The sequence below is a fragment of the Glycine max genome, chromosome 17 (genome assembly GCF_000004515.6).
Source record: "Glycine max cultivar Williams 82 chromosome 17, Glycine_max_v4.0, whole genome shotgun sequence".
NCBI lineage: Eukaryota > Viridiplantae > Streptophyta > Magnoliopsida > Fabales > Fabaceae > Glycine > Glycine max.
Window position 1 is genome coordinate 3,843,302 of NC_038253.2, and position 22,101 is coordinate 3,865,402.

General features: G+C 30.0%; 2 protein-coding genes across 4 annotated transcripts; one reads left to right on the plus strand and one right to left on the minus strand.

The window, feature by feature from the left end:
* Window positions 1–6,094: 6,094 nt before the first annotated feature.
* LOC100527770 (stress responsive alpha-beta barrel domain-containing protein) lies at window positions 6,095–7,322 on the minus strand. Its single transcript, NM_001250205.3, has one exon. It carries the CDS (start codon window positions 7,310–7,312, stop codon window positions 6,551–6,553), a length of 762 nt encoding a protein of 253 aa, NP_001237134.1. The 5' UTR covers window positions 7,313–7,322; the 3' UTR covers window positions 6,095–6,550.
* A 12,032-nt stretch (window positions 7,323–19,354) lies between these two features.
* Window positions 19,355–21,402, plus strand: LOC100817992 (protein ELF4-LIKE 3). 3 transcript variants are annotated; one of them, XM_003551092.5, is made up of 2 exons: window positions 19,355–19,659; window positions 20,816–21,402. In XM_003551092.5, the coding sequence occupies exon 2, from the start codon at window positions 20,869–20,871 to the stop codon at window positions 21,211–21,213; it is 345 nt and encodes a 114-aa protein (XP_003551140.1). In that variant the 5' UTR covers window positions 19,355–19,659; window positions 20,816–20,868; the 3' UTR covers window positions 21,214–21,402. The 3 variants fall into 3 exon arrangements, with proteins under 3 accessions (XP_003551140.1, XP_003551141.1, XP_006600445.1); XM_003551093.5 differs by lacking the exon at window positions 19,355–19,659 and adding an exon at window positions 19,725–20,684; XM_006600382.4 differs by lacking the exon at window positions 19,355–19,659 and adding an exon at window positions 19,726–20,670.
* Window positions 21,403–22,101: the final 699 nt, after the last annotated feature.

A 22,101-nucleotide genomic window follows, 5' to 3' on the forward strand; every position in this document is an offset into this window, starting at 1 on the left:
GTACTCCTATTATGTATGAAGTTTATATATATATATATAGGGCTGTGTACAGCGTGAGGCCAGTTAGGCCTAAGATTTCCGTTCTTTTTTTAATATACTAGTTACTTTGTTATTAACATTGATAGTGATTATAATTGAAATAGCATATATCATTGTATAATTGATATTTTGTATACATAAATTAATTTAAATTTTTAATTGAGTCAATTTGAAATTTGAATAATATTTAAAATAGTAACTCGCAATTTTTTTTAAAAAAACTAACAAAGTGTATTAAATTAAAATTTGAAGTAAATTTTATTTTAGGTCTTATAATTTCTATATACGACTCTCTGACTAGAACATATATGTGAATGTATGTATACATGATTTTGATGATAACAAAGAAGAATCAAACAAAGTTTCTTCAAAAGATAAGCATGGCTTCAAGATTAATACAAGATTACTTCAACAAACAAAGTCTTGCTTCAAGATTAACTCAAGATCAAGTCTTGTCTTAAAACAAAGTCCTTTCAAGACATTCAAGGCTCTGGTAATCGATTACAAGAGAACTTCATTGTCAAATGCTCTCTCAAGAACTCTTGGGCAAACACTTACAAATCCATTAAGAGTTCATCCATGGATCTTCATTGTAATATCCTTCTCTTCAAAAGAGAATTCTTCTTTCTTTCTTCTCATTCAATAAGATTGATTAAGGGACTGAAGGTCTCTTGAGTTGTAAGGATTCCTGAACACAAGGGATGGGTTGTCTCTGTGTGGTTCAGAAGTTGTAAAGGATTTTACAAAGATAGTGAAAATCTTAAGTGAGTTGCTTGAATACTGGACGTAGGCACGAAATTTGCCGAATCAGTTTGCATTCTCTCTTCCTTTATCTCATTTATGTTATTGCAATCAATTTTGTCTTGCATGTTTAAAGAACATTGTTAAATTGATTGTTGTTGTTTCTCCTGCATTCTAAGTCAATCCTTCTTAAGATTATTGAGGCCACAAGGTCCAACAATATATAGGCCAATGACTCTTCTAAACTATTTTGAAAAAATATTGTTTTTTACTTCATATTTTTACTAATATTTGTAAAGAATAATGAGAATCCCTTGAAAGTGAAGTGTTAGAATTGCTTGATTATAAAACTCTGACAAATAATTTTGCAACTAAAAAAGTTAAAAGATTAATATAAAAATTGATATTTTATATAATATACTAAGTCTCTTTAAAATTCTTTTAAAAAAAGATTCCTTTAACATTTTCGCCTTTTATATATATATATAATTGAAATAAGTTGTCATATTTTAGGATTGAAAAGCACTTGAGATAATATCATGTCACTTTCACCAAAAGTTAAAATAAAGATTAACTAATTATTTAATTAAAATAAAAATATATATATTAGTAGAAAGTTAAATAATTATTTCTTAAAAAATGATATACTAACCTCATCAAATATAGACACTTATATAAGCTTAAATTTAGCTTACTTGATTGAGTAATGTTAGTTATTATAAATTTTTTAATTCTTAAGTTCAATTTTGTATACATAAAATGCATATATAACTTTGCATAAATGGTAAAAATTTACGCTTATTTTTATTGACTAGACACTAGAACTTGTACATATAGAGACAAAAAGAAACCGATCATCCAAGTAGATCACCTATGTTTTAACAAAAAAATAACAAAAGTCTATATAGAGAGAGGAGAGTGGGTAATAATTTCTCATAGGGAGAGGGATAAGATTGTTCTAAGAATAATTTTTTTAACGTTTATTCTCCTTAATATTTTTATTTATAAAAACATGAAATTTACAAATACAACCTTTAAAACATGTAATATCATTTGACGATAATGCATGTAAAATTTTAGCTAAATATTTGTTAAATGATATTTAATCTTTGAATTCAACTTTACATTTAGTCAAATTAAACAAATAAAGTGAGCATCAAAGCCTTTTAGGTAGGGCAATATTCAGGCACAAATAAAGTCTTTTTCAACTAGAGATAAAATAAGGGGAAAAAGACGTAGCCAGGGGAGGGACAGGAGAAAAAATAAAAGAAAAAACCAGAAAGAACAAGGTCCCGCACAGATAAATAAATCGAAACCGAATGATCTACATTATATTTGCTAACACAGCAGTTATTGGGCTCACCTATTACCCCTACTCTTAGCCAAACATTTGCTTTCAAATAAAAGCAACACTAATAACATAAAGGTGAAGATTATGAGATACAGACTAATCAATGTTTGCTCAAGAGGAAAGAAAGTGAGATCAATATGGCATTTGAGTAATACAATTTTTTTTTTAAGTGTGTGGTAAGGAATTTAATCTTTACGTTTGTATATGAAAAATATTTATTAAAAAATATTAAAACCCCTTAACTCTTACTTGAGGGATACCCTTGGATTATCTCAAAAAAAAAAAAGTGACATAAGAAAAACACAAACAAAAAGATTTGATGAAGGGTTCATTTGATAGGATGGAAAGAAATAGGTGAAATATCAAATGTATAAAAATAGAAAAAAGTAAATGGAAATGAAAGCAATACCCCATAATGGCAGAGTTTTGGTATCTACATAGAGGGTGCTACATGTGAAGATGTGGGAAACTCTATTCACGATTACGACGAACTATGTCACTATTGATGGCAATGACTAGGAGTGATCATAATAACCAAGTCATAAAAAATTAATTATAACCATAATTAACCCGATTTTATAATAACCACATATGACAAGTAAGTGGTTGTAATAAGTTTTACCTTTTAAAATCAAATTTAATTAAACATAACATCGTTATTAATGCATAAAATTGGTTATAAAAGTGTATTAAATATTTATAAAAAATATTTTCAAAAACCAGTTATATATCCATAATCAATTATGAGTGAACTTGTTTAAACTTAAAAAAGCAAATTTAAAATAAACACTTTTACTTAATACTCACCTGTCATGTGTGGTTATTAAATGATTATAGCTAGGTTATTATTAACTTAGCCATGAGCAGCTCTAGCAATGATGAGAGCAAGACAACAATTAGCAGAAGCCACCTTGAGATGTCAAGATTGGCAGTGGTTTTCTAGTGATGGGACAATGAAGCTACAAAATGAGGGTAGATTAATTTTTGTTTTTCTGATTAAGGAAATATATGAGACCATGGTAATGGATGGTTTTATGTGAAGGAATTTTTTGGAATGGCCTTAGGAGCATGCATGTGAGTGTGTACGAATATAGCTGGATGATGCCAAAATTGTTGCATGAGATGTGGTGGAAGCAAAGGAAATTTGTCTCCTGCTGCTTGGTTCGCTGTAGAAACGCAGAGTGTACAGATGATATATTGTGTAGCGTGTTTGATGCTGAGATAGTGTGGCAAAACATGCACCATGTGCTGGGAAGGCAAAGTAAAACTTTTCCACCTTTTAGAGAGGGTGGCACTGGCAAAATTGCTATATGCATGTGATCAAGCCTAGCTGTGTAGCATGTGCAAATAAATGGACAAAATAAGAGAAAAGAGAGAGAGAGAGAGAGAGAGTGAAATGAAATTGGTTAATATTCAAGATGGGTAAAATGCGTCTAACCAATTTGAACAATGCTACTGTTGGAGCAGAGAAAAATAAAATAAATAGACAAACCTATTGTTCTTTTTAGCAGGAATTAGAAGACGAGATAAATGATACAACTATACAAGAACTGCATAAAGAAGCTTTTTTATTTTGGACTAGATTACATTTTCGATCTCCCTATAATGATTTGAAAAATGATAAAAGCGTTCATTCTGGGTAATTATAACTCTTTGTTTGATAAGTATATATTTTCGTACTTATTATTATTTGAATGTTTCTATTTTTCTTTATCTAAAAGCTAAAGATATGGAATTATTTATGCTTTAATAGATGTTTGAGTGATGTAATAAAATTTTCTTTTAGATTTTATTATTTCATTAATTCATACATATTTTCTTATGCTTTTTATCACTGTTTTTATGATAGACATTTTTCAATTTTATTTTTTCTTAGTTTTCCAGTTTTTTGAATTTTTTTAAGTTTTTTTAAAAAATATTTTTTTATTATTCAGCTTGCGTACTAGTTCATTAATCTGCAGGATAAACACGGACCAAACAAAAATGAAGTAAATTTAATTAACGGGCTAGCTCGATCTAATTCATGTAAATGTGAATCAAGATAAATTAATCAAGCTTGTTTGCGTAGTGACCTCTAAAATGATAATTTTTTATTTTAATATTTTTCTTCAATATCTTTCATAATTTTCCTGTCCTCTAAAATTGATCAACCATGCAATTTACTCTCCTTTAGGTCTAAAGTAGCTTTATTTGCAAATGTTTAAACCATCTTAATCAATTTTTTTTTTATTTTTTCTTCAGTAAATGTCACACCAATATCTTTTCTCATCCAATCATTTTATATCTTATTACTTATATGATTATACATTCCTCTTAACATTCTAATTTTTACTTCTCTTTTTTGTGTTATTCATTTAAAGTCAAACATTCACTTTGTAATTACTTTGTAGTCATCACTAACTCTATTTATTTTTCTATTTTCTCCATCCATTTTGTATACCATGTGTGACTTTTGTTAATTTCTCCATACTTTTTGTAATGTTGATCCCAAATACTTAGAAGCCCATGATATGATCTCCTATTTATACCTCCAAATTATTTTCCTATTGTTTCTTGCTAAAGTGCAATGCATGCACTCTATCTTACTTCTGCTCAAGCAAAAATCCTTTGATTCCAAAATTGATCTTCAAAGCTCAAATTTAAAATTACCCTCTTCCCTTAATTTTTCAATCAAAACTATATCATCCACGCAACATGCATCTAGAAATAATCTTTTTTATATCACTAGTAAGCACATCCAAGCTTATAGATTAAAAAAGTAAAGAATGAAGGCTAGGCCTTAATATAAACTTATCACTACATAGAAATCTTTAGTCTCATCTCTAGGAATTTATACACTACTTACCCCATCATATATGTCTTGCATTGTTATGTGTCTCACATTGCATAGAATAAGATGATTAATATGATAGTTAAGTCGTGAAATTCTCTTACTTAATGGAAAATATATGATGGGGAATGTGTGACTATATAGTATATAGTATATACTACTAAGTGCACATTTACTACACTTAAAGTAAGAGAAATAATCGTTTGTTTTTTGAAAGTTTTCTCAAAAAAGTTAGAAAAAACAAACAATTTTTCCTTCAAAATAAGTTAAACCAAATATGCATTAAATCTTCACCTAGACAATTTTTGAAAGTTTTCTCAAAAAAGTTGGAAAAAACAAACAATCTTTCCTTCAAAATAAGTTAAACCAAATATGCACTAAATCTTCACCTAGACAACAGACAGGTTGACAAGGGTCTAGCTGGATACTAAGTTACCGTGAATGCTCCCCTAGGAGACATGGTCGAGCCTTTAGTAGGCGATAGAGAGAAAAAACAAAGTAGGCTCCCCTATGGAGGGGCACTTCTAAGATATCATAAATCTTATTCTTTTCTTTTCTTAAAAGTGTTTCTAAACAAGTTTTACCCAAATAGGTTCAAAGCTCCCAAACTATGGTGTGGGCATGACAGCTTCTATGAGCTAATGCCACACGTCCAAGGAAAATAGAGACCTCCAAATGGAATGCTTGGTGTGGACTTGTTAGGATTCCTCTTGTGGAGGAGTGAATGAGATTGAGCTTCTTTAGGCCATGCGTGTTTAAAGTACTCGTGGAGAGTGAATATGCCCGGTGAATGAAGAACAAGAGAAGGGGTGCCAATGATAGCCGTGTGAAAAGGTCCAGGGAGGGTTAAATGTGTAACTGTGTATGAAGTTGCTCTTGCTCTCTTACACCATTTGCAAGTAATTGTTTGAACTAATAGCCTTACAGCTAGTCATTATACCATTATGATATTTTCCACATGATATCAACTTACAAGTTACAACCCAGGCAATAGATTAAAATTAATAGTTATTAGACATTATTAAGCTTGGTGCTGTTTAATTCGATATCTAAGATGCCTAGCCCCTTCCACTTTCTTTCATACAACCATAGGATTCTGGGTATAATCTACTAGTCACTAAAACCAGCTGCAGTGCAGAGCAACAAAAGACTGTTCTAAAACAATCTCACAAATTGAGTGAATCATTACCATCATAGCAACACTCAAGAGACATTATTCTGGTAAAATCGCATAACAAACTATGAAGCATGGACACCGACACGAACACCGGACACGACACAGACACTTGTAATGTCCAAAATATAGAACGTAGTACAGATGTCGTATCGGTGTCGGACACTAACACGGACGCTCGGTGTCGGACACTAACACGGACGCACGAGACACGGCAAGGAGCTGAGGTGTCCGTGCTTGCATAGATAACGAAACAGTTTACATATACAAAGCATAGGCCAGGGAGATATAAGATTGGTTGGGTAGTTAAGAAGAAGAAAAGGGGTTTCATCCATCCTGCTAACAAAATAAACTAATAATAACAATTAAGCTTATCAAAAGAAGAAGAAGAAAGCATAGCGTAGCAATAACCCCATCAAAGGCTCGCACTCTGAGCAGGAGGAGGCGCTGGCACCACATAATCAACCACGACCACACTCTCGATTTGATCCCTAACCTTATCCTTCTGGTAATTCACCAACTCCTCGTTCGAATCCACTGCCTCTAACTCCCTCGGCCCCGGGAAAACCGCGAGCGAAGCAATCGAGAAACCCTTGGCTCTCCCCGGCGAAAAATTCTCCCCAAGACTGAACTCACTAATCTGCTTAAAACTCTCTGGAATTCCTCTCACCACGCCCAACACCGTGTCCTTATCCGCGTCCTCCTTCAATTTCAAGAAGCTGACTCGAACCGCGGACCCCGGCGGCGGAACGAGACTGGCGGTGGCGAGGTCATCGGCGACCCAATCGACGGACATGATGTCGTCGATGATGGGGAGCACGTATCCCTTGACGACGCTGACGTGGCTAGGGTGTGCTGAGTACGCTTCGAGATCCTCCTTGGACTTGTAGCGGCTGTGGAGCATGTGAGTGAAGGTTAGGGCGGAGGATCGGTTGCGGAGGAGTGGGCCCACGCTGAGGTGGAGAACCGGGTCCAGCGACACCAGAGAGCCGAGTCCGTTCACCATGTCACTCACCTTTGACGGCTCCGTTTCCTCCTTCACCTTGAACAGGACAATGTGCTCCACCGTTTTAGTTGACGCCATCTTGATGCAAGATCTGGACGGCCGCGCCTGTATTTGACGGAGGTGTTTGGTGGCAGAGAAACTCAGACAAAACGGCGTTCTCAGACACAGCATCGTAAGCACCAATAATGCACGATGCCTGTGCCTTGAATCAATCTCGCTGACGCTGACGCTTAGGGCTCAGAGTTCAGACTTGAATCTTTTTTTTTTTTTTCTAACTTAATTTGTGTGGGGTGCCGTTCATAGGACCTGAGGCCCGTTTAATGTACATGGACCCAATGACCCAAGATTCCTATAGTAGTAAGGCTTTGTTATTCTTACATCTCTTTTTATGATTTCTTTTTTTACAACATGGGTAGTCTCGAAGAAAATATGTTTTTGTTGTGATTTGTGAATAATACTTGAAAGAAATGTATTTCAATTTTTTTTCTAATCATTGAGTCATAGGTGACTAGGTGGTGTGATTTCGTAATATAAGGAAACATATAAAAAAAAGTTTATACATAAGAAACACATTTGTGTTGCATTTATCAATATAGACAAAAATATGGGTACGTCAAGAATATGAATCATCGAAAAAATATGAATTAAAAAATCATATTTTGAAAAAGAAATTATTGATCATTCTTTTTCTTTCCTTCTTCGTATTGATCATATGCATATGAGCAACTCACAACTTTCCTTCTTCTTCCTATTGATTATATGAATATGGTAGAATCATTCACAACATTATTATGATTTTATCCTGTAAAACTAAATTCATATTAATAATTATAATGTTAGGTGACTTATTTTATATTTTTATCATTTAAAAATGAGATATATAGTCTATAAAAAATATTTACATGGTGATAAAATGCATGAAAATTGAAAAACTCAATTGTAAAATGTGTAAAGAAATAAAATTTAATGGTAAAATTGCAAAAAAAAATGATACAATTTACATTATGATAGTTAAGTGATAAAATATGTAATTAAGTCTAATAAATTATTAAAAAAAATATTCTGATTGACATGAAAGTCTAATAAAATTCATGCAACTAAGTCACTAGGGTCACAAGTAGTTGTGTGGAGAAAGGAAACCAAATTATTTTTTTATAAGTGCTATAAACTTAACGATAACCAAGTTGGTTTCTACTTGAATGGTATATCATTCATTGGTTGGTTTTCCAACACAACAGAATGTAAAAGAAAGGAGTTTCTCATAAGTACGTGTAGGCCTTTGTTTATTCACAACTAGAAAGCATACCAAAGAAGCATAGGTAGAGATGAAACTACTATTTTTGGAATCCAACTTCTCTTTTTTAACTAATAAAGATTGAAGTCCCTCTTATTCATTTAAAATGTTTCTAATTTATAATATATAAAAAAAAAGAAAGGGGACTGCTACCGCAACCAAGCAACTGTGTCAGACACTTTGTAATGCAATCATATGGCTTTTTTGTGTGTGATTTATTTTAAGAAGTAGGTGTGCAATAAGCTTGTTACGTTGATAATTGTGTGTTTACTTCAGAATGCACACACACCATTTGCATGAAGCACAGAAACTCACATTACACTCTTTTCTCTTTTGAACGGAGGATGATATATCTGTAGTTTCAAACTGAACTGTAATGTGCAGTTCTAAATCTCATCTTTAGAATTTATTAAACTAAAATTCTAAATATATATTTATCATTTAATAAATTAAATTAAAGGACCAAATTGATGTAGTGACTGAATTAGGCTGTTATCGCATTCCTTGACAGCATTAGATTTGGCTGTTAGCACTGCACAAACACAAGTTTGCATTTCACCTTAGCAGAAAAGGAAAAGTGTGCAACTAGCCCTGCACAAAATAGATATTCATTATTGTGGATGGCCTTTAATTTTAACATTTTTATCCGAATCATTAATCTTGAATTGAAAGCATTAGTTAGCTTTTCCATTTTTGTCACCCTTAATTATTTGCATATAATGATAAAATTGGAGTAATTAGCACAGCCGAGTATGTCATGAGTATGTGCTGAGTATGTACGTTTTAAAAGTTTTAATTTGGACTATTTCAGACAGAAAGCAATATTGAAGTATGGCTAATTCAAGATGCTATTGATAGTGTTGTTCACATAAGTGTCTAGATGAGTATCACGTATATGTGGGTGAAGACAGAAAAAAATGCCTTGAGGAAACTTGAAGGTCCATAGCTCTACAACAGTGAAGTTGTAAATTCTTTCTATGCTGAGTTACCTACTCATTGAAATCATATCACCAAGGAAAGGTTGGTTGATTCATTCATTGAAAGATTGTAAATATGAAAGATTTCTCAACAGATCTTAAATGCATTAAGAGCAAATACAATAGTTTTGGGTTCAGAAACTTCTCCATGTTTGAAAGATCATAGCAAAGGTTCCTCAGATTTCTTTTTCTGTTGTCAGGATTGAAATTAAGAACATACCCATGCATTACTTCAAGATTGAAATCACCCTAGATATCAAGATACCAGTTTCTCATGATCTATTTGCAGCATATATAAATGTCTTTCTTCACATTATCAAATTTCTTAATTAAAATATCAAATCATCAACTAAGAAACGGTTAAAGGTGTTTATACAACAGACTTTTTGTTTAAAAAATGGTTAACTATCTAGTGGCCACTTGTAGGGAGGGAATACTGCATATTGATATATATAACTGTGTACCAAAACTTGAACAAACGACTTATATGTGTCTGTCCATGGTACTTTTATATTTCTTTCCCACATTATTATAACAAGCAATAGTAGTTCAATGGTTTAAGACAATGATTATATCCAGGTAATGGGGAGAGGTTGCGCATTTATATGTTCCACAGATTTCTTAATCCGGGTGTAACGTTGTTTGGTTTCTTGGAGGAGTATACAAGAATAGTGAAATTAAACTCAGGAAGCTATTCAATTTAGGTTAAACGTATGTATGTGGCCAGCGAAAGTAGCTATATAACACAAAATGAATAATGGCCGAAAATCAATTTAATAAAAATTGAACAAAACAATTAATTACTACGTAAAGCCAAACATGAAATATAACAAATTTTGCAGTCCATTATTATTTTGTTAAGTAGTGTCATTCCATAGCATGCGGTCCCATACAATATATATAGTAAAGCGAATGACACGGGTTTTCATACCGGAACTGATTATTACAACATGATAATAACCTCAGTATTTAAGATGCTGAGTGCGTTTTGGATGATGATGGTACCACATAATGAAGCACCATCACACTCTCGAGATGCTCCTTGATCTTCTCATTCCTCAGATAGTTCCCTAGCTCCTCATGGTTCATTTAATCCAGGAAAAACTTCAAGGGAAGCTATGAAGAACCCTTTGGCTCTGGCGGGAGAGAAATTTCCCCCGCAAGTGAACTGAAACTTACGTTGAATTCCTCTTATAGCCCCTAGAACCTCATCTTTAACGTGTTCTCCAACACCCTCCTTCAACTTGAAGAACGTGACTCGCAACCAAGGATATATGGATCTTCCTTTTAATCTTTCTTCATTCCTTCCATGTGGTTGGCTATGTAAGCAATAACCTTGGATCTTTTCTTGCATTTAATAATAAGTAAAGTATAAATATCTGGCCGGCCACCCGGAAGAGAGGTGGAATGTTTAGCTGGTTTGGTTTTCTAACAGCCTCGCCAGAGAATGGAAAAAGGATCGTTTTTAACAGCAACCTGAAGGTCCCCAACAGTTATAATATAAATTTTGAAAAACTATCTTAACAAATAAAGAAACATCTTTAAGGATTAAGATTGGTACAGTTAAAACTTTAAGAGCAAAGAATCTTGATCCGGACTATATGGATTGCTAGAACATTTCATTTTTTTCTTTTTAGTACCGTAGACATCAAGAATCTCGCTTGGTTCTGTCAAAAAAAAAAAAAATCTCGCTCGGTTAATCAAGATACGTGGATTTAGTTGAATGTTCAGGTTCCTTGGTTTAAACATCCATACTTTTTGCTAATTCAAAAAAAATTAACAAAAAAAATGTAGCAACAATTACCAAAAATGAATTTTGTTTTAATAATATATTAATTTACATTTCTTTATGTATTTTAAAAATTGTTATTGATTTTAATCTGCATTATTTTTAATGCATGTTGAATTTGAAAGTGTATTTTATTTAATTAAAATGTAGCATATATTTATTTACTATTTAACACTTAACATAGAAATAGAAATATACCAAATTAAAATCAAGACGAATAATAGTAAAATACAAAAATGTGAGGTACATTGTGGGATCCATTAAGAAACTTTGATGAGCTTCTTGGTTGAAAAAAAAAATAATTAAGAAAGATAATATCACATGGTGGAAATTAAGTGTAAAAATTAAATTATAAAATACTGGTATTAAATTAAGAAACTTCGGTGATTTTTTCACGTTAGAGATGCTCTTCATTAGTCGATATCATTGACCTACTCCAACACCAAGTTTTTGCATCCCATTTTTGTTAATGATATCTCATTTGTAAGTCATGTGTAGGTATATTAGAATACATGTATCGAAAAGTAAATCCTTCACCCTCTTTCCTTTCTCAATTGGACATTTTCAATATTTTTTTTCTATTTCTTTAATTGTATTTTTCACACATTACCTTTGTAATTAGCTAAAGAAAATCTCTTTCAACTATATCAAATTCTTCTTCTTTTATCCTTTTCTTTCTATTTAATATTTCTAACTGTTTCAATCTACCATGTTTTTATTTAAATCTATAAATTAAAATTTAATATTTTTTAAAATATTAATAATTTAAAATAACTCTATATCATAATTTAATTCATTATAAATCTAAAATATAATTTATATATTTAAAAATATTTATTTATTATAAATTTTAATTATACAAAATAAGCATTTATCTCGTTGAAGGTAAAAACTAATATTTTAGTGGGATGACATTGAAAAATCCATATCTTCGTAGTATAATATTTGGCTTTGAAAAACAGTGCTGTAGCGTATGTCACACTTCTATATAAACTTCAATCCAAAAGAAAATCCCTAAACTTGATTCATTTGACTAATTGAAAGCGACAATCCAATTTCTAATTAAACTAGCCAATGTAAAAAGGTTTTTTTATTAATTAACAAATTACAAAGGACAAACAATGTCAAGAGTAAAATGGTTGCCCATTTTCTTCCCCGCTAAATTCGCACGATCATTACTTACACAACATTCACGTTATCGATATCATTTTCTGGGTTACATTTAACCTAACATCAAACATCGACAGATGACGAAATTTCTTGTTCCATCATATTAGTGACCACAATAAGTCAATGTAGTATTCAAATCTTGCAACCGCTGCTTTTATCTGTTTTTACGGAGATTATTAAAAAAAAAAAGCAAAACTCCTCGAATTAAATGATGTATAATTATTAACCACGGGTAATCAGAAGAAAAAAAATATATACACCCTATAGTAAGAAGCTCTACCACATTGGCTAAAACTTTCTCTAAACTTCAGTTTAGAGGCATATATAAAGTTGGCCCAAAAAACATCTGTGCTTCAACAGTTCAACTAGACTAGCTCCAGAGGAAATGAAAAAAGGTTGGGAATCAGCTTGCGAACTTGGAGGCAATTAAATCATTTCAATAAGATGATATTAAGTCATTTTGTAAGATTTTCATTTTTCACTAATAACCTATTTTAACAAAATATTTATTTTTAATAATTGAATTGCTACAGATTCTTATTAAATTCATATAAATATAACATTAAAATAAATTATATTTTTTGACAACCAATAATAATTATATTTATAAATTCATTTCTTCATCTTATTTTCTTTCTAAGGCTCTATTCTCTTCTTATTATATTATTACCTCTGTTTTTATACGTAATACACTTTTTTGAAGAAGAAAAAATTGTGTGTTTTTATAAGTCTCTTTCTAAATGATCTCTTGTATTAATCTTTTTATATATTAAAATTTTCCTTAATTACTTTATAATAAATGTAGTATAAAATACTAATTACTAATAAGAAAATATTTTCTATGAAGATTGAAAAATATGGCCAGCATATATTAGATAAAACGAATAAATTTGAAGTAAAAAAAAAAAAAAAAAGTGAAACAAAGAGTTCAAATAATTCTAAGAATTTTTTTAAAAAAATAATAATACATATTATTAATAAAATGAGTACTATCAATTAAATTAATTAATTTTTACATAATTATGAATAAGTTAAAAGAGATGAAAATATAATTTATTAATTTATTTTCCTTTTTTTAGGGGTGGAGGAAAATGGAGGGCAAAAGTAGCGTGAAGGGGCAGTGGCATGAGTGTGTCCAGTCCCGTTATTAGCAGCGTGGTTGTGAGCGTGACACACTTCTCCGACTGAGATGGGACCCAGCTTCTTGGCAGCCAATGGTCATCACTCTACGTGTTCCTTTATCATTCGCCCAAAACAGTTGCCCCAGATTTCCTTGTACCTCTTCATTTCTCTTTTTTTATTAACTACACCCAAACAAAACTCTTTTTTTTATTAAGAAAATTCTCATTTGCCAGACGTCGCCGTTCCCTAGTGAAAATCACGTTCGTGTTGACCCCGTTTGGATTTCCACCATCCTCATCCACTTCGCAGGCCTTCCCCTCGTACAATTATAGTATACGGTATCCATCCAACTATTCAACACAACGTTTTTTTATGGGAATTATTACAGACAACTTAACCATTAAATATCTTATTATCACCATCACTACGCCCACCGCACCAATCAATGAAAATAGACGAATGTCAAGCCCAACTCTCTTTCAATTACTCTCTAGAATTTAATAAAAATTATGATTAATTTTATTTCTCATTTAACATAAATCACCACATAAATCATTAAACCACAAATAAAATCTACTAAAAATTATGACTTTTAATACATTTTAATCAATTATATAAATTCTTTTTTTAAAAAAAAAGTATAACAGAAAGTGTTGTGTGAACCCAAGAGCAGTTTAGGCGGGCAACCCTTTAAGTTCTCATTTTTAGAGGGACACTAAATTTTTTTATATAGTTTATACAGATATCAAAAGAATTTTTATACACAAATTTAAAATTATATAAAAACACATTTTTCAATAGATTTCTTTTAGAGAAAAAATACAAGTAATTAGTTAATTAATAGTGATGTTTTCACTTCTCAATCAAATTTACTCTCAACTTTGAGAAAAAGAATCGACAATATAAGTATAATGTTAAATGCAAGAGAGTAGAATATGAGATTCTTTTCATTGCTTTCAGTGTTAACATAATTACGTAAACAAAGTTTTTAACTAAAAATTATAATGGTTATGATTCAAACTTCAACAATGAATCAAAATCAAACTTTATGATATTGATTTATTTGAAAATATTTAATTGCTTTTCTAATTCATATACAACTTATAAAATAATATTAATTATTGTTGCTATTACTGTATATACTAAAAGAAGCTAATTTTTCAAATTTAAAATTGTTAAAATTCTATTTGAAATTATGACACAAGATAGATTAAATAAACTTGTTTTGATTTCTATTAAATATGATCATTTATGAATATTGATTATAAACAAATTATTAATGATTTTAGCACACAAAATGCATGCAAGAAGGATAAAATTCAAATGGTTATCAGGATATATTTTTTTCAGTTTGCTCAGTGCACACAAAATCTTACAATCAGTTACGTGTTTGTCAAGATTTAAATTCCGTATTATTCATTAAATAAATTAATTAATAAAAAAATACCTTTAATTGAAAACATTAAATTATTAATCAATTTATGTCTTTCTAATATAATAGGTTAACTAATTTCAAATGTCTCTACTTCCTTTCGCAATAGGTTGACAGAGTAAAAAGTAAAAAAATAAATAAATAGAAAGTATTACAAATTATTAATCAATTAATGTCTTTCTAATAAAATATTTTACTATTCTTTAATTAATCTTTAGATGTCCAAATGAATACTACTTATTTTCCTACAAGTATTATTTAAAGTATTTATTTTAAATGTAAAATATAAATTTTGTATTCAAAATATTTTTTCATGTAAAATATAATTTTTAATTATAATATAATTGATATAGTTAAAAAATTATTGATTATAGATTATAATTATATAGAAATAACTAATTATTCTATGCAATTCACGAACGGAAATACTAGTCAAACTTTGACCAAAAAGCGAAATAATGAATATTTTAAATGTGCAATCAATTAATATTTAATGCTAAAAAATTGAAACAATAAATATTTCAAACTTTGATTATTTAAATGTTTATCTTATTAAATGTTATTTTTTTATTACAGTTAAACTTTATCAAAATAGTAAGGAAAAATTTTAAACTAAATACTGCACACAAATACTCACATTGTCTTTGATTTAGTAGGTTTTTATTTTTAATTTTCAACATATTTTCCTTTATTTCACTTTGAAATATTGTGATGATCAAAATGGAAGGACAACATTTTCATTGTCACACTCTCTTTCTATTACCACATAAGATTTCTAGATTCCAATTTATGAGGTAATGTTACTTATTCTCACGTTCCTATCAAGATATATACCAATTTTATGAGATAATGTTGCAAATGCTACCAATTTATGAGGTAATGTTGTAAATGCTACCAATTTTATGATTTTTTAAAAAATCATAAAATTTTGTTACATGAGTTCATTTTATTCGGTTTTCACATTTTAGGGTGAGTTTGTGCAAGATGGCTTTGCGGACAATGTTTCAACACCCAAAGTTTTTTCTATGTTTGGTAAAATTAGTTAGAAACTTACAAGCCATAAACTGAAAACTTATAAACTAATTGATTTTATTGAAAGTATTTGATAAAAATAATTGATAAATATCAAATGACATAAAAAATATATTTAATATTTTTTATATATGAATTTTATGATAGAAATAACTTGAATGCATTAATCTCTCACTTATACAACTAAGAAACATAATACATATCAAATATTTTTTTATTGAAAACTAATCATATATATTTAAAATTTTGTTTAAATTAAGTCATATAATTTTAAAAAATTTAAAAATAATTCAATAAATAATTATAAAATTGATATGATTCAAATTATTTATAACCTTAAACAACGTCATAATAATAATGGATGAGTTTATTATTGTGTGCATATAAAAATGATAAATTAGATCAGAGAAATAGTTTTTCAAACAATAAAAGATAGGATTTTTAAATTAAATAAAATGATAAAATAAAATTTTAAATTAGATAATAATGATAAAATTGAAAAGAAAAAAATTAATAATTTTTAAGCTAACTTATTTTTCATAAATTATTTTAAATAACTTATCAAAATAAACTTTTTGAGGGAGTTTATGAAAAATAAACTCATACTAAATTTTTTTTTTAATCATGATAGTTTATAAGCCAGTAAAAAAACTTATACCTGTTCGAGAGCCGTATTAAATCTAGCCATAATTAGGGAGGAGAGAATGCTACTCGTAAGAATTAATGGTGGTTAGCATTCACATTAAAAATAAAAATAAAAACGGCCGACACAATATTTTGAACTCCTGTCATCCGCCATCATAATATGTTTGATTATCAATATTAACGAAAGAATTGGTACATGGTTTGCTGGCAAAAGTAGGGTCTTTCATCATGGAAATCTTGACATTATGAACTAGCCACGTGTCGTGAAAAAAATATCGTTTGAGTGTTTCTTCCGAAGGACAAAGACTTTTTCCCGACACTTCTCAATTAAAAAAACAAATGAAATGAATTTTTTTTAAGTGTGTTTGGATGAGAAAATTTTAAATTTTAAGATTTTCAAATATTTTTATTAAATTTTTTTTGTTTTCAAAATTTTATGTTTGGATAAAAGAAATTAAAATTGTGAGGGTAAAATAAAATGAATGCAAAGAGAAGAAAAAATATGTTTGGTGTGCTTTTAAAGAGAATGATATTGATGTGACGTGGAAAGTCGCAGGAAAACCAGGACACAACAATATACACCATCACACTCGACTACAACATTCACTGAATGGCATAAGGCATCACCCAAGTCTTCTGTGCCGGCAAACACCTCCGTCGCGTGATGAATAGCTATGGTTGTTTCTCCTAACTGACGAGTGCAGTTTTACGTGTCCCCCTATGCACACACGATCGATGTTCCATGAGCTCAAACGATATTTCTTGAAGAAGAGGATCATCGACGTGAGAGAAGAGTCGCAAGTTCGAGAATAAGGATTTCGAAAACTTTCAGGTGAAATAGAGAATGAATGTTATAAAGTAAATACGCAAATTTTTAAGAAAATTCTTCAAGAAAATTTCAATTTCTCACATTTTAAAGGAAACTAAAATTTCACATTTTTAATTGCTTAAAATTTTATTTTAAAATTTCAAAAATTTAAATTATTCGTAAAAGAAATTCAAACAATAAATTTTAGATTACAGAAAAAATTTAAATTTTCTGATAAATTATTTTTCTCAGTTAAAATTCTTTATCTAAATGCACTATTATTTTGTAATCTGAAAAGAGTTTAATTTTGATTTTGATATATGTAAAAACTTTTACATAATAAATTAATTACTATTGATAGTATTTTTTAAATCATATATTTTTTAGTTGAGATAATTTTATGTAAATCAAATAAAATTACTGTATGATTAATGGTATTAGTATGATTTATAATATAATTATTACAAAAAGTAAATCAACTTTTGATACGTTAAAGTTATGATTGGATAATAATTTTTTTATATTATAACCGTAGATATTATTTTCTCTTCCGGTTATCATTTTTTACTCATATAAATTCAACTCATTAAAAAAATTTATAATAACTTGTATACATTATTCAACTAAATAAGTTTTTTTTAAAAAAAATTCAACTAAATAAGTTAAACCTTCCTATTAAAGCAACTCTCTTTCTGATTGTCCAAAATATTCCCCAATTTTTATAGATTATTTTTTTAAAACGATAAACAGAGTAATTTGTTTTTCGTTGCTCAGGGTATCTTTTTTATCAAACAGCAACAACTAATTTTCCGAAGGACACAAATTTATTTAAGAAGTTGTATTTTTTCAATAGATACTCCTTCATATATACGGACATGTAAATAAAATATCTTTAAGTGTTAGTTTATTTCACTAAAATTAAATACAAGGAGAACTTAAACTAATTTAAAATATTAAAAAATGAAACTTAAGAACCCAACTATTGGTCAAAAAAGAATCCTGGCTATTAAATGTAATATCATATGATACATGATGTGATTATATATAAAAATTTACATATTTTTATAATATTATATGTTATTAACTAAAATTAATGATTATTGAGAATCATAAATTCTGAAAAATCATAATTTTAGAAATTACTAAAATCTATTTGATTGATCATGAATATTTATATAAGATTTTTGAAAATCAAATATTAACATGTTATTTTATTAAAACTTATGTGTGTTTACTAAATTAAATAATATAATGACTAACATGAAATTTTTTATTTGTTTTTATCACAATAAAACTACTTTTTAACACAAAAATGTTATGTTTTCACCCTTTTCATGAGAATGTTAGTGGAAAACTCAATAAAGATAAATAAAAAACAATGATAGAAATGTTTGATTTTTGAGAATAATATTTTAAAATATGTATACTGAACATGGGAGTTTAAGATTTTTAACCTAAAAGGATCCCCTACCAAACACCCCTTAGCATATCATAATTATTGTTTGCAATATACTTTATAACAAATTATTCTTAATACACACTTTTTATTAGTTAATATTAATTAGAAACTAAAAAATCATAAAAAAAAGGCAATCAAATAAATTGTTAGATTCTAAAAAAAATATAGACTAGACAAGTAGTGAATCTTCCTCTTGATTTGATTGGGCTCTGCGACAAGGCGGGAGAGCTCGACCCTGGGGAGGTTGAGATCCAAATGCACTCGACGCTGCGAAGACCCGCATTCACATTATTCACCAAAAAATAGTGAGGCTTACATTTTTTTAAAAATCTTTAAGAAATTTCCATCAATAAAAAATAGTATATTAAAAAAATATGTCAGATATTTTGTCATTAACGTTTTTCTTGATTATAAATTATATATGTGGATTAATAAAATAAAATTTAAAATATTTAATGAAGGGTCCTTAGTAAACTGCGTATCGAAATTAATACTCCTATAGCTTATAAAAAAAAAAGAGAGAGTGAGAAAAGAGGTGGATATTCATCATAGAATAGTGCTAAATATTAAGACACAAAGGGGTCCGAGCGTGACTGTCAAATCTACATATTCTCTGTTCTCTCTTTTCTCTCTCTCTCTCTCTCTCTCTGAATTCACAGGACAGCCCCTTTGCTCCGCAGATTCGATTCAATCGCCGATCTTTATCACTCACTGCTCCTCGGGAATCCCTCGTCTCCCCCCTTTCAATCTCTGTCTCTTCTCCCTCAATATAATGTTCCAGATTTTCAAGGTACGATTTTCCATTCATTCCAATTATTATATTATTAATTATCAACAACAACACCTTTTGAATCATTTATTTTATTTTAACTTTTTATATGAATTTGGCAAAGCAAATAAATAAATAACTAACATCCATGCTTTCATAAAATGTGAATTTTGTTCTCTAGTCTTTGTTTCTATCTGACAACGTTTCCTCCACTGTTTCATGATGAGTTTCTTGATCTCCGTTTCACCGAGACATTGGTTTTATCAGCTCTTTTTCTCTCTTTCTTTCTTCTTCTTCTTAGCGGTTTACTAATATATTCACAGGGGATCTCAGATATTGTAATTTAGTTGGTTTTGAGATGCCTTGGGCTTCAAATGGATTCTTTTGTTTTTATTCGACCAATTTCTGTTTCCTACTCAAAGGAATTTATGCTATGCTGCTGCAAGTTTTCCGAGTTCGGTTGTAACATTTTAATTCCTGAGATATTAACACGTTAATTCGGATTTTGCTGAGTTTTAACTAATGCCAATCTGAGATTATTAAATGGGATTTTGTTTTTCTTCAACATTTGGACGGTTACTTCTTTAATTTTTTTTTGTTTTTTTTTCGTAATTTTGCTTGAAAAGGGTTAATGATACTGTCTCTGCTATAGTACTTCATAATATAACCTCCTCTGCATCATTGACTGTTTTTTCTTTTGGGTGGGGGTGGCTTTTAGATTCTTCTTTGGAACTCTGTGCTAAGTAGGTATTTTCTGAGTACATTAAAAAAAAGGTTCCTTTTATGGAAATGGGATCTGCTTTTTCCCATCTCATCATTTTTTTTAAAATTACCCTCATCAATATAAATAATAATAACAGCAACAGTACAAATAATAATAATAATAATAATAATAATAATAATTGATGTTTATAATCTGATTCCTCTGGAAAATGAACTCATGGTGGTCATGATTTCTACTACAGAGCTTGTCTCATCTGCCCAATGCCTTAAACAATTCCAAAACTGCTTATGTTTTGTCTCTCTGTTTAGGTTAGTGCAGGCAGGTACACATAGGAGGGATATGATTATGGATAAATTAAAAAATATCTCCAAATGCTTTCAATATATTCCACATCTGTTTTTGTTCTTTCTTTCTTTCTTTCTTCTCATCATCTTCTTTTCGACCATGATGCAGGGCTGGTTCTGACTCGATCAAGCTTTTGACTCCTTAAAAAAGAAAAAAAAAATATGGAGGGTGACACATTCTCTGGTCTTGGCAACGGTACCCAGATTGATAGCAAGATCTTGCAGACATTTAAGAAAAGCTTTGTTCAAGTCCAGAACATCTTGGATCAGAACCGGGTACTCATCAATGAGATAAACCAGAATCATGAGTCCAAGGTCCCTGACAACCTCAGCAGAAACGTTGGACTTATTAGGGAGCTCAACAACAACATCAGAAGAGTGGTTGACCTTTATGCGGATCTTTCAAGTTCTTTCACCAAATCCATGGAAGTTTCTTCCGAAGGGGATTCAAGTGGTGCTGTAAAATCTGATGGCAAAGCTGGCCACAAGCGACACAGGCCTCTTTAGGGAGCTCTTTTTTTTTTTATTTCTTCTTTTTTCTTTTTTGTTTGGTGGAGATGCACGACATAACAATTGTGTTGAGGGGTAGAACAAGATTAAGTTCTGTAGCAAAAGCCCTCTTGTATTACAGAACTTTCTTTAGCTCGTCACTTACTGCTTACTACATCTCAAATAAAAAGAAATGATTTTCCGGAATTAATTGCTCTCAATATTATTATTATTATAACCTTGTGACTGTGGATCTAATAGTAATGTAACATGTTTGTGTGCTAACTTAATCATGCTGCTGTCTTTCTAAAGGTAAATGAGAACCACCCTTTTCTTTCCTATTCAACATGATTGCTTTTCCCTTTGGATTTGAACATGTGATGGATTATAATGAGATGGACCTTTTATTGTTTATATGTTTTTTTTTCCCATGATATGATGAGGTTTTGCAAGAGAATAAGAGCTTTTAGTTTTGTTAAACTTTTCTTGAGTTTCTGCTTGTCAAAAAGGAGCTAAAGGCCAAAGGGTCTTCATAATTTTTTGTCCCTCGTTCTTTTTTCATGAGGACCATCTCTTATCTAGTTTTGATGGAAACTCGTGATATAATACCTTTATTCTCTTTATATCTTGAAACAAAATGTTGCTCCCAGCTCTTACTTTAGCCAAGAACTGAAAGTTAGAAGGGGTTGCAGATACTGTTTTTAGCCTATGCGCATGTAGCCAGAGTTTCCTTAGCAAAAAAACTACACCTGGTGGTTTTCCTGTTCATGTGTTTCCCTGTGGGAGTGACAACTGAGAACTGAAAACTGCATACATATGTGTTAAGATGCTCTGAAGCAGATGGAAGAAAGCAGCTTTAGAATATAAGATAAAATCTTTTTTAGTTCCCTATCACACACCACCACA

Coding starts and splice junctions, on each gene's coding strand:
- LOC100527770 (NM_001250205.3), bottom strand. CDS start 7,312: ATGCTGTGTCTGAGAACGCCGTTTTGTCTGAGTTTCTCTGCCACCAAA.
- LOC100817992 (XM_003551092.5), top strand. CDS start 20,869: ATGGAGGGTGACACATTCTCTGGTCTTGGCAACGGTACCCAGATTGAT.